The 13,417-nt window shown below is 46.0% G+C and overlaps 1 protein-coding gene across 3 annotated transcripts in view; it reads right to left on the bottom strand.

Moving 5' to 3' along the window:
• The window catches only part of LOC126052149 (collagen alpha-1(XXVII) chain-like), a 213,607-nt gene that overhangs the window by 147,156 nt on the left and 53,034 nt on the right, over nt 1-13,417 (bottom strand). For all 3 annotated transcript variants that reach the window (XM_049832394.1, XM_049832392.1, XM_049832395.1), the window contains 2 exons: nt 6,438-6,508; nt 156-1,597 (listed from right to left, as the gene is read on the bottom strand). In XM_049832394.1, the coding sequence (XP_049688351.1) occupies nt 156-1,597; nt 6,438-6,508 (1,513 nt within the window). The remainder of the gene's footprint in view (nt 1-155; nt 1,598-6,437; nt 6,509-13,417) is intronic.

Below are 13,417 nucleotides of genomic sequence, written 5' to 3'. Positions count from 1 at the left end.
AAAATTGTGATCATTAGAAGCGTGATAGTGCTTGGCTGCTATTTTGAGTTGTCACACTCCACTAAACATTATAGAAACCCATTGTAGGTCATGGTCCGCCAACCATTTAGCTGACCTATGACTGGGAATACTCAACATCAAGAGCTTGAACTTACCTGAGGTCCCCTCTCTCCTTTCACTCCTGGATATCCCAGTAAAAATGGAAACGGAGTGGGTCCAAGGGGATCAAAGACTTGATAGCCATCAGTCACAGCTGGGGTGGTGAGGTTGAAGGCCTGTACCCTGGCTCTGGAGACAGGACGGGCAGACCCCAGGGGAGGTTTGGTGTACACCAGAGGGACGTTACTAGGATCCACTTTCCTGGTGGGGGACGGCACGTGCTTCTTTGGAACAGGCCCATTGCTTGGGTTCTGCGGGGTTTGCTTTAGGGTGACAAAGTGGACATTGCTGGTCGTGTTATCAGTCATCCTCCTCATTGGCTTTACAGTACTGGGTGCTTCAGAGGGCTCAATGGTGGGTTTTTGGTTGATCTTCTTTTTGGTCTCTTGCTTGGACTCCCTCCTGCTGGCCACAGCAGGGCTCTGGCTTGTTGGTGGGGCCTTTTTGGCCGTGGGAAAGGGGTTTTTCTCCATGTGCATGCTGGGAGTGGGCCGAGAGACCCTGAGGGTTGTCACTGTCCCCCAAGGGAGCGAACGGGTGGGTGGCTGTGTTCCAGTACTCGATGGAACAGGAGATGGGGCCACTGTGACCTTTGTGGCTTTGGTTGTCAGTCTTGGCAGTGATGGTGGGGATGATACCAATGCGATGGTTGTTGCACCTGAACTCCGAGTCTTGAGGGATGCAGTGACCCTGCCAAATTCCAAGGATGGGGCAGCAGTGGTCAGGTTTTTCAGACCCTGCAGCGAGAGATCCATCCGCTGTGGGGTACTCGGGGAGGCACTGGGATCCCTGGGCAGGAGGGGGATGAGGGGGGGCAGGTTCGGCCGGTAGGTATCTGCTTGCCTGCACTGTTTTTTCAGGTATTTACAGTAATGATGAGCTGCCTTGGCAGAAGGATAAATATCAAACTGGCAGATGGCTCCTTCAAACTGCACGGAGTGCTGGTTTATCTTCCCAAAGAGGAAAGATCCATGTGGATCCAATGCCTCGTCCTTTTTAAGATGCAAATCCGCATGTACTCTGCGCTTCCCACAAGAAGTAAATAAAGTGACTGTCTGGCCACGGATATCGATGGCCATATTGTGCCACTGGCCATCATGGACATTGTAATCAAAATATACAGAGCGTTTGTGGCCCACATATACTATGATCTTTCCAGGCACAAACTGGACCCCCAACTGCAGTTTTTTCTTTTTGCTCTTGACGGCAAAGAGAAAAGCATTGTTGATGCGGTGGGAGCAGAGGCTCAGCACTAGGAGCAGGTCAGTGCTGGAGCCTGCGGGGAGGATGGTGCTGACTGGTGCTTCGACACGTGCTCGCTGAGTGAAGATGACCCCTGATTTGAAAGGAATGACTCCTTGAGGAACTGTACGTGATGAGGACCATCCGCTTGATGGCCTTTTCCCTGACAGGCCCAGTCTTTGAAGAACATCCACATCTGAAAGGGAAGCACAAAGAAAATGTGAGGTGTTGGGCAACCCAAGGGCTGGATGGGTATGGGGGGGATGTGTGTGTGTGTCAAACCAGTCCATGCAAAAAGGCAACAGGATGCAGGAAACCCCAACCATTCCCTCACATATATACATTCAAATAATCAGAATGGAGAGCACATCTTCTGCACGTCACGTGAGGAGCAAGTGCATGCTCAACCTGGTCACCAACAATTGCCAAAATGCATCAGCTCCGTGGTGCATCTGGCTGGCTATCCTGTCCCACCAGGGACCAGCTCCAGATGTTCTGGAGGGAGCTGACCTTGCTACAAGGAAATTTCCCACTGAGCACCAATAGTCCACTTCTCTGGGATTTAATTCTTAGTACTGACCACACAGCTGGAAAGGAATTTGAACAACAGACTTTGCTGGGATTGCAAAATTTTATATCCCCAGAAGGCAAGTAACAGAACTATCAAAGGGAGCAAAGGCCTTGTATCTGTCTCTCTCCAAATTAGCAAGAAGCAGCTTTTGATCTTTGAGACTCTGGAGAGTTTAGGGAAGCGAAGGTGCCTCCCAGCATGAAAGAATTGCACCTAGATTTCACTGAACCACTTAAGGTTCTCTACAGCAGTACTTCTTTCCCAGAGGATCATCTTACAGCCTTAAATTATTTTAATAGGTTGGAGAAACCAGACTTGGTTTGTGAAGATCTGAGAAATTAGTTATGGCTGCCACTGAGCAGTAAAGGTAGGACTCCCCTTCAGCGTTTATCCCCTAGGAGCTACGTGCCTTGTTCAAGACAAGATGAGAGGGATTGATGTCCAGAGGTACCTATCTTTCTCCACCAACTCCAGGAGAAGTCTGCAATGGACAGACAAGCAGAATCCTCTGGTTTCTGGCCTGAAGGTCTAACAGGAGTCACACACAGCTTGGAGTCCAAGGCAGATTAGCAGGCAAGAGCCACACAAACTGGAGCCAGCTGGCAGCAGTCTCAGTTGAACTACTTAACTGGGGAAGATGCCGAGGTCTACATGAGAAAAGCTGCAAAGGTAAATGTGCCCAGACCTGAAAAAGGTGCTCATGTGCCCAAAAGCTTGTTCTCTTACTCCAGCCTGAACATTTGGCCTAATGGTATAGACAGATAAAGATAAGGCTATAATGATTACTATGACACTACCACTGCTGAAAACGAGCTAGGATAACTATTTCCTTCCCTCTTCCCTGCCCAAATGCAATCCCTATTACTTGATCACCAGCTAACTCTTGTATTTAAGTGCTCTTTGGGGAAGCTAGCCTGGGCTATATAATCCAAATGCTGATCTCGCAAGGTAAGAATTTAACAATCAGAAATGCGGCAGTGCCAATCATGGCTGCACATCAGCTAACACCATGGGATTGTAGCTTTTCTAGATTAAAAGGAAAAGTAAATCAAAGGTTGTTCAAAGAAAAAATGAGCTCCTTCTCCAAAGGAGCCTTGGAATTTGGCCTCTTTCACCCTTAACTACTAAATTTTCAGCACAATACCCAATGTTTGAGGAACTGGCACTTAAAAGAGATCCTCAATGTTGGCCAGAGGGGTTGTAGACTCAAGCCAGTCTGAGGCCTGTAGTGTTGCTGGCCAGGAAGGGAGAAGAATAATGAGAAAACCTCTGTTCCTTGATTTTGGCAAAAACCGTGGCCATTTTTGTATGTAAGAACAAGTCAATCAATATTTACTTTGTCTGAGATCAGCTTTATTCCCACCTCCCTCTTTTAATGCAACTTGACTCATTTTCTAGCAGAGCCTACCCTGGAAAAGATGCATCAGATGCAAAAGGGGATGGAAATTTTCCCACTCTAGGCAGAGGGGATAATTTGCTGTACAGCACGTGCAAGTGTAAATAATGGTACTTCTCCCATACTATGAAATCCTTGGTCGCCCACTGTTTTTCTGCCATATTGCCCAATGGGGCTGTCCCTCAGCATAGCAAAGGTACAGCCTTCCCCTCTGCACTGAATGAAGGAATCACAGCAGTATCTTCATACTGGATAATCTCCAGAGCCCATGAAATAGTAAAGGCCAAAGCCTGGCTTTAGCAAAGTCAAGTGGGACCCTTGCCACAGACTTCAAAGGCATCAGGATTTAGCCCTAAGGAAATAAGTTTACCAGTTAAACTAGGAGCTAGACTCCAGCTTCCAATTCCTACATGTATTTTTAGGTTCTCTCCCAGAGACAGACAGTGGTGTGTCTCTACTAGGCAGAGATGCTTTACACTCCAGGAACTATTCATATGGTAGCTGCTCAGCAAAAATATAAGGATGTTTCCCCGCTCAGAGGATGCCGCTGCTGTTTGCAATACCAATCCAGCTGCCTCGTTAGCAACTGCATCCAACAGTGCTTAAGAAAAAGGAAAAAAAAGCACAACCCAACCACTCCTTTCCCTCAGAACTCACTAAGGTAGAGCCAAATTCTAGATGCCTACGCAAAACCTGATTAAAAGAGACCTCATTCAGGACACGTATGTGGATTTTCCAGCACCAGATCCAGGTACACAGCTCAGAACTCCTGTGCACCCAGCCCATCTGCCTCTCCATCCCATGCTGACTGCCCTGGGCTGGTGGGGCACGTCCCCCGGGATGACAGGATGTCATCAACTAACATAAAATGCAAGGTAATTTTGGCTTCCTTAAGTAGCTCCAAGTTTAGCAAAGCATTTTTTCCCCTTCAAATTTTTTCCTCTGTGGATTTTTCCATCAAAACACATTCTTTAAAAAACCATTCACTTAGAGCTGCCTGGTCCCAGGTGCCTTGAAGACAGTTGCAACATTTCTGTAGCAACATTTGAGCAACTGGGAAAAACTTTTCTAGCAGACTCTATGCATGAAGTAAGATGCACAGAGATTCTTGAACAGCCACATGATCATCTCTGAAAGAGAGGATAAAATGTTTTATTGTTCTCTTTCCCATCCCTTTCTTTCCCTTCCCTTTCCCCCACACAAAAAGCTTTATAAGAAAAAGAAGCCAAAAGGCAGGAGAGAAATAACTTGCAGCTTCCTAGATTCCAGCAGCTGAGATGTGATGCCCACAGCTAAAATTGGGTTGAATAAATGCTACATTTCCAAAAGTTACTGCCCAGACCCTTAGTCAGTGCACATCAGATGAACTGACTAACCTCATGATTTTTTTGGATTTGTAACACTTATGGAAAAATCATCCTCTGCGTTCTCTGATTTTCCAGTGTGCAGGAAGACCCCTAAGCCTTATAGTAATAACTACGGTGTTTTCAAAAGCCCACGGCATTGGCTTAATTTCATCCTCACACAGATCTATGAACAAACTCTTACTGCTTTTGTAAATCTCATGTTTGAAAAACCTGAGTGATAATACAGTCTCAAGTCACCAATGTTTCCTTACAGCCTTTGCTTCCTTAGAAGTGTTTACTTTCTGGCACCCAGAAGAGGAGCCTGTCTCTGATTGTGGGGCAACCAAGGAAGACTTTTAAAATTCTTATATCACAGAGGAAGTATCTCAGAAGGGAGTTATCTGCCACACTAAGGTAATGCAATAACAGCAGAGTGAAAGAGTTTCCTTTAGATTGACGGTAACAAATCAAAAGCCATGGCACGATCCCATAATTATCATGGGAGTAAAATGATGGATAGAGATGAATCTAAACAGCACATTAAAATCTACTTGAAAAAAAGAGATGCCAAGACACAGTATTTGTTCTGCCTCTTTATGAGCTGACATAAAACTTGCTCTGAAAACTGCTTGACTAAGTAATTCAGCCAGATGTTCACCTCTCACATTGAAGAAGAATTTGGAAAATATTACATTTTTCAAAATTGCTGATGGCAGGGATGTATTTTCTTCCCCCCCCCGTAAAAAGTGCTCCACGGGCTGGCTTACAGCTGAGCATTGACCAACTTTCTATTTTTCCTTCATGTTTTGGAGACTAAGAGGAGAGCCCTGGAGCCTGCTAGTCCACTTACTGTCTGCTGATTGCAGAGGAAGCTCTTCAGTTCCAGTATATACCCGTGTAAAACATCCATGTGGAAGAGGTGTTACTATTTTAAGAGGAGATGGCTCCTTTAAAAATAGATGTTGCAGAGATGCTCAGTTCCCACTACCAACTGTGAGAGATGAATTTATTTTTATTTTTGTTGACTCTGAAGCATTCTATCTCCTCTTATGGGATCATTGATTATTGTACCCCAAATTTTTGTCCTGTCCCCAGCAGCACTGGGAGGGGACACCTGGAGAAGAGGTATAAAGACAGGGTGAAGTTGCATGATCACTCCCCTATAGGATACTTCCCCTACTGCACAGGGACTGAGCCAGACAGTCATTCTACTATCAACCACCCCTGTGGAATTTTTCTCCCTTAAATTTGCTTTTACTTTTAGAACTTACATCATTTCTTTATGCACAACATCCTATGTGACTGCACAGGCATGATCGGGTTGCATTCAAGTCAAGGAAAAACCTGTCTGCCAGAGACACTTAATTCCTTAATGCCCCAGCCTCAGGGGGCACTTTCTAAAAGCAGTTAAGTACTAGCAAGTGCAGGTAGATGCCAGTGACATTTTAGACACACCGAAGTGCTTCATTCCCACCAGTTCCACCAGACAGACAGGCACTTCTGAAAATCCTGTGGGGCACGTAATCACCTGTAAAAAACTGGTTCTTTTGCCAGCTGTTAACTGCGTCATCTGTATCATCAGTACTGCAATGATCAGCAATAAATGCATTCATTTCTGTGCACTAGGCTCAGACATTATTAAATGATGGTCCCAAACTGATACCAAAGCACTTGGCTTTTACTTTGGTTGAAAGAGGAGAGAGAAAAAAAAGGTGCAGTTTACCTTCAGAATTTCCCTGTGTGAGTCCCAGGAACCAGGTAAAACATAGTACAGTCCAGAGAAAGCAGAATCCCCTAAAATTGGGAAAGAAGAAAAAATAAAGAGTTTCTACAACATTAGTAACAAAAACTAGCCCCCCCCCACCCCCGTTAAGGGTCTTTTCCTTGATCACAAGTTTAGCAAAGTCTGTGGCAGTGTCCACATGTCTCTGGGAAGTAGAGAATGAGTGCTCAGCAGAACAGCACTTGCTTCTGACTGAGATCTCATTTTGCTACTTTTAAATCATCTAAAGCCCACTGAATTCAGTGGAAGGTTTTCCCGCTGGTATTAGAGGAACTGTTGATCAAGGATCAAGCCTTGAACAAGGACCAGACCAGTGTTTCAAGACGCAGGGTCATCAGTGCCAGATCAGCAGTCCCTTCACTGCTGCTACTCCTTGGCACTCGCCCCATCTTGGACAGAACATCAGAAATGCAAGAAGATGGAGAAATAATTCAAAATTGGAAGGTCAAAAGACATGCCAGGAGCACATGTGCATCTGTGAGGACACGGGTAGAAAACAGGCTGACATGCAGTGACAGGTCACCTGCATCTCACCAAAAAATTTCTGAGTCCTAATGCTTTACTACTTGCTTAAAAATATTCTAAACATACAAAATCCTACATGGATCTATTCCTCTTTTTACACCCAGATGCAAAGATGGGGGCAGCTCATAACCACTCAGCACCCTATGCTGTTGCCACTAATGACTTTCTCATTAGCTGGGTATGGAAGGAAATTTTAGAAGGCGAGAGAGCTGCAGACTCCCAAGCAAAGTACTCTCGCAGACCCTTTCACGCCTGAGACGGAATTGGACAAACCTTTCTGTTAGCTCAACTTTAAGCCTTCAAGTGCCATTGAAAACAGCAGCAGAGAGGAAAACTCTGCCCAGAAAGGTAGCTGAAACTCCCCCTTCCCCCACCAACTTCCTTGATTTGTAGCCAAATAACGAACATAGGAAACTCCTTGGTTAAACTCACTTAAAACTGTCAGTGGAAAGTTTGAAGATTGAATTCCCTCATCTTTTAGAGATGATATTTAACAGCTTGATCAGCAAGGGCTGCTGGAGGAACAGAGAAAATTATGTAAACTACAGAAGCTCTCAGCCAGAAGAAAGCAGTGTGGGACATCCACAGGTTTTTCTTCATTTCAGCCAAGCCAGTGTGAACACTGGGATATGCAAAGAAATGCCAAAGTGCTGCCTGCTCCTCTCTTCAGATCTGGCAAAGACAAATCATTTATCAAATGGGATTAGAGACCACTCTTCTCCTGCCATCAAGCATCAGCTTTAGCACAAGAAAGCATCCTCTGAGACAGTGTATTACTCTGGGCCAGACCCTCACCAGTGACGGAGACCCTTTCCCACAGCTAAAATGAAGCCACAGTGATTTACGCATCAGCGGGGAAACCTGGCCTTGAATGTAAAAATCCATGCAGGAATCCAGCCGCTAACTAATATTTTAAGGCTTGAAGGGACAAAATACCGGAGCAGCCCCACATCGGCTGGGAAACAAATGAGATGAACCACATCATTATTTGCTGTTTCCATTACCCTGACACTGCACTGCTCATTTCAGGAGCTCTGGGGCTGCTTTAGTTTATGCATGAAGGAACAATAGCTTGGAAGAGCCAAATCACGGTATTCTTCCACCATGTTCTATAGCCAGCCATATGCTAACCAGGAAACCCTCACTATCACTATGTTCTCCAGCTGGGGAGACTTGGTTGTTTTCTGCCCACTTCATCCCATGGGACACAGCTGTTGGGCTGAAGACACTGCTGAGTCCAAGGAGAGCTGGTGTCCCAGTTCATTCAAGGAATGTAGGAAAGGAAGCAGAATAGTATGATTCTTCATAGCCACCTCTAGCAGAAGTCTTTTTCTGATTTAAGAGGCTAAAATCCACTTCAAAGGGAGATCTGCCTTTCTGTGCTCACCTCCAAAGGAACAATGGAGTTTTAAGATGCGGACGCAATTCCATGTGTGCATGGAGCACGGACCTTGTTGGGTATCAACCGCGTTTGACCGCCTGATGAGAGCACAAGAAGACAAGGGGAAAGGGGTGACCAACTTCATGCGAACACCAAGGGCAGCAGGAGTCCCAAGCATTAAGAACACCTTTTCTCTGGTGAGGATCAGATTTGTACACAGCTATGTACAAACACTGGTGCACACCCCACACCTCATTGAAGTCCAGATCTTTTTTTGGAGGGGTACCTTCACAACCCAAATTTGCTTCCAAAGTCCCTATTGACCAACACAGTGAGGGGAACAAGCCTTAGGGGAAAATCCAGCACGTAATTTCATTCCAGTGACACTGACGGGGCTATAAAGGAGACGAATGCGCAGCATGGGATCCAGCTGGCCTCAGTCTTGCTCCTGGACCCCTTGCACAGCCAATACCATAAGAGTTGAGAGTGGGGCCGAGTGCCAAAACACTGAAGAAAAACACTTTGGCAAAATTTACCAACTTAATGGAAAAAGCAAAAGCAGCTTCCAAATGGCAGACCTGCGACTGATGGGGCTGTTAATTATTGCAGGATTTTATAATGCAGGCTCTTTTTCCGTTACAATTCTGCAGTGACAGGATTGCATAAGCAGCTTGAGCAGCGATAGTAAAAGAAGATTTTTCTCCTTATATAGAGCTATCAAACCCACCTTGCCTTCATCTCGGCTTCTTCCCACAACCAGTGATTTCCACAGAGATGCTATCAAGAGGTACCCACTAAAAGCATTCATTTCTTTTATTGCATAGGGCCTATGAAGACCAGAATGAGGATCCCACCGCTATAGTCACTAGGTGAAGAAGTGCCCCTAAATACGTATGATATAAGCTCACATGAACCCTAAAAGTTTTCCAGTGCAGACAAACTCCCTTTATAACAAACTGAAGCTACTGACTACAGCTTAATTTTGCTACGCTACTTTTTGCGAACTCCTGTGATCAGCCCATGGGAACCAACCAGTGCCAAAAGTGCAAGGCAAAAGGCAACAGAGAGGGACAGAGAAGTGTGAAAACTGGTAATAACACTTCTCAGCCTTAATGGTGATTTTAGCATCTTCCCAGTGAGGACCACGTGCATGCAGGTAGCAGCCAAGGATAAACATCCTGAGGAGTTCCTACAAAAAGCAACCAGAAGGTCTAGGCACCACTTCTGCTGGGGCTTCAGAACAGGCAGGAGGTCCCTGCACATGGTGGTAGGCACCAATCCAGAGACCTGATGAAATCATGACTGCTAATCAGCATACAATTGCAAAACTGTGCCCTGCATTTTCAGCTTCCAGGCTCACTTGCCATCTTCTTACTGAGCATTGAAAGGTCAGACTTCTGAGAGCGGCAAGTTGTGACCTGGAGGCTAAAGAAGAGTTATCACCTCTCCAGGTGGCGTGTGCACAGCGTGTCTTGCTGCTACAGCCCCAGTAAAGTCACATTCAGGGTGGCAACCTCAAGAGCAAAAGTAAAGGAAAAATCCTGTTGAACATACCGGTTCTTACCTGACAACCACTGGAATAAAGCACTACACTGAACTAAGGACAATAGTAAGACAATAGCCTCTAAGAAGACTTGGTCAGGAATTATCCTCAAAAAAGTGCAAGTCTGACAAAGCTGAAGCAATCTGTAAAACAGTTGTGATCAGCTAATTCTCCACTTCACAATTTCTGGAATTGGTTGGAACAATTTCAGCTTTTTTAAATTAAAAGATTTGCCTCTGCCTTAAAAAAAGAAGTCCAAACATCTTGTTTGCTTAGATGATGGGTTGAAGCTGAAGAAAATGTAGAGGGGCCCAAAGCAGCATTTAATTTTTTTGTTGTTGTTGTTTTCTCCCTCATTTACAGTGGGGAAATGTCTTTGAAATTGCAAACATTCTTGCAGGGCAGAAAAATGATTCCCCCCCACTCTGCTCCATTCAGGTGCATTTTTTTCTGTCCAAAAGACCATAAAGCCAGCTGGATGCTGAAAATTGCTTTTCAAGAAAGGCAAAGCTACATTTCTAACTGTAGATCAGACAGTGTATCTTAAAAGGAGAAAATGTCTATGCTGCTTAAGATCCTCTGCACGTGAATGGAGATGCTATTTCACAAGACACCCAGCAGTTTTGATAGTCAACAGGAAACAAAAATCACAACCTACATATCGAGGCTTTAAATTGCATGATGGCATTGATTCCCCTCCCAGCTTTTCGGGGCAGAAATCTTATTTTGTACTAGTATCATCCTTTGCAGAGCAGACTTCTACTCTCTTTTCTGGGCTTCTGGAAAATGTGTTATTTCTCCTCTCACCTTCAGTTTCTGAAGAAGTTATGTAGATGCCCCTGTATTGACCCTGCATAGTCCTTTGCTGGACTTTTTCTACAGTATAGACCAGCTATTGATATACACCTCCAGTCAAAGATTTTGTCTGGTGTACACAGACACTGCTGCAAAACCCAGCATGCTAAGGGGAGAGTTTCTGAGATGTCTGAAATGGTATTAATTTTTAACCCCCGTTCACCATCTACAATTTTAAGACAAGCAGATATGGCCCAGATAGATACATTTCCATGGTCATTTAAAAATACTGAGAAATCTAAGAGTGATCTAGAAACTGTCAATATTAAGCAGGGAAGAATGAAAATCAGTACCCCCATAAGATTTTAATGTTCAAAAAACTCCCCCAAAGTATCATCCAGCATCAAGTACGCAACACATCCAGAATCCACTGCTCCTAGGCACGTGTTTATCAAAACAGATCTTCAGATGACAACTAGAAATTCATTGCACACGCAGCCATAAGGGGAGAAGATAAAGTGGGACATCAGTGTGGCTGCCTGAGCTTTAACAGCACCCTGAGCAGAGTGCAAAGCGGAGAGTTTCAAAGATTGTCCCACCGTTATTACTGGAGACCCCAGTAGCCCAAACAGGGAAACTCCCTAGGATGGGAAACTCTCTAGGCCAGACTCCGCCGACCCATCCTTGGGCTGATCCTGAACAGGAACGTCTGAATTCTTCCACCCTGCCCCAGAGTTTGGAGCGGGTGTGCAAACCCAGAAATTCCCATGGTTTCTCTGGCACCATTTCTGCCAAATCTAATCTTAATTCAGGATGAAAATGCCCTTAGTGCTGTGCCTGTAGAGGTCTGTCTCAGGGCTTTGGCAACTGTGGCCCAGAAAAAGCTGCTGCTTCCTTCGGAGGAGGCCCCTGGTAGCGAAAGAGGGACCCACTGGGGCCCGAGGAAAGGGAGGAATCGTATTCACAAAGGGGAGGGACCTCAGCTCCTGGCAATGGTACAGCAGTAGGTCTCAAGTACTGCAAAGAGGCTTCGCTCTCCTAAAAGCCTGCACATCAGCCAGGAACAAGGAGGGTCTGGATGCATAAAGGCCTGGTATTTGCTCCCCCAGTACTTATAGCTCCTCTTAGGATTCCTCCGGGAGGGAAACGCAGACCTGCAGTACGCAGAGCATGCAGATGAAGCATCAGTGTGGCCAACCTTCCCTCCTGCAGACACCTCACACCTTGTTCTTCCAAGGGTTTATGCTGATATCTGCAGACCGAGGGCCAATGGGTCTCAAACCACTGGTCCTTGTCCTCCTAATTAGGAACCAGAGCTTGGCACAAAGCTAGCCCAGAGCTAACCAGCTCCTTTGAGCTCCTGCCGTGACAACCTGCTTCCTCACCCGCTAGATGCAAGACTGACTGACATGGTTGTGATGACTCAAATACCCTCCCAGATACCTCCCAGCAACTTTCTACAATGGGGGATCTTTCCTGACAACCCATTACTTGGTTTCCTCTTTGCTCACCACCCCCGTCTGTCTGGGTTATTGACTTTGCTGCTGTGTGAAGTGACAACACTCACTACTGGCCCTTGCCTTTGTGTTCTCAGTTAGCAACTGGAGCCCTCGACAAACAGAAGTGCTAAGCGTGATCTGTCATCTAACTCCTTTTTTGTCCTTCCAACAAACGCCTTTGCATTCCTTCATTTTGTGAATGGGGTTTGGCAGAGCTGTATAGAATTCCCCATTGTTTCCATTTGCACTTCAGTAAGTGTCCATCATTTCTACTTATGCCCCCAACAAATTGGCAAAGAAAGAGAGAGGGGGGGGGAAAAAACCTACACGCTCTGTGTCTGTCTCTGGTCAGAGATTTCCTACAACCTCCTCACCACAAGACCTAAGCAACCTTCGGTCAATAATGTAACCTCTATAAACACTGTTTTTAAGCAAGGCAGATTTTATCCCCTCAACCCATTGCAGAAAGGGGATGAAACTGGAGATTTATTAAAAGGATCTGCTCAGACACGCACATCGAGGCAGCGGGAGAGGGGACACCTGGACACTGGACCTCAGTTTGTAACCCGTGGCTGTGACACTGCCCTTCCCTCCCGGGACACAGCTCCAGGAGGCTGTGTAATTGCCTCCTCTCTACCCCAAGGCGCCCAGCACACACACAGCATTTGCCTGACTATTGCTCCTATTGCTGAATTTGTCCAGCAGTACCATAATTTGTCCCCAGATCACCTGCCCGGCTTGCATGCAATGGTCTTTTCCTCTTAAAACAGGACCCGTGCCTTCTTGCAGCCCTTTCAGGCCTTCCCAGGGGCTGACCCCCCTTGGTGGTGCCAGATGGGTGCTGTACCACAGCGCCTGTGGCTTTCTCATCCAGCACATGGGCCAGGCAGCCCCGGACCAGCATTACACCAACAACCCAGGGCTGTGACAGCAAGCAGGCACCCACCGGAGGCCTCAGGAACAAGAAGCAAGCTTCCTCCATGGCCAGCATGTGGCACTGGGGCGGGAAGGAGCCAAGGTGGCACAACCACAGCCGAACAGCACAAGTGCTACTACGGTCTGGACACATCTTCAATGCACAGCTGAATGCAAAACCTTCTGTGGTTTAGTGAGCCTGTGTTCACTAAAAATGCATCAACGGAAATGATCAGGAGAAGCATTTTAAGCTCTCAAAGCC

The sequence above is a fragment of the Accipiter gentilis genome, chromosome 29, assembly GCF_929443795.1.
Source record: "Accipiter gentilis chromosome 29, bAccGen1.1, whole genome shotgun sequence".
Taxonomy (NCBI): Eukaryota; Metazoa; Chordata; class Aves; order Accipitriformes; family Accipitridae; genus Astur; species Astur gentilis.
This window is presented reverse-complemented; position numbering and strand designations above follow the sequence as displayed.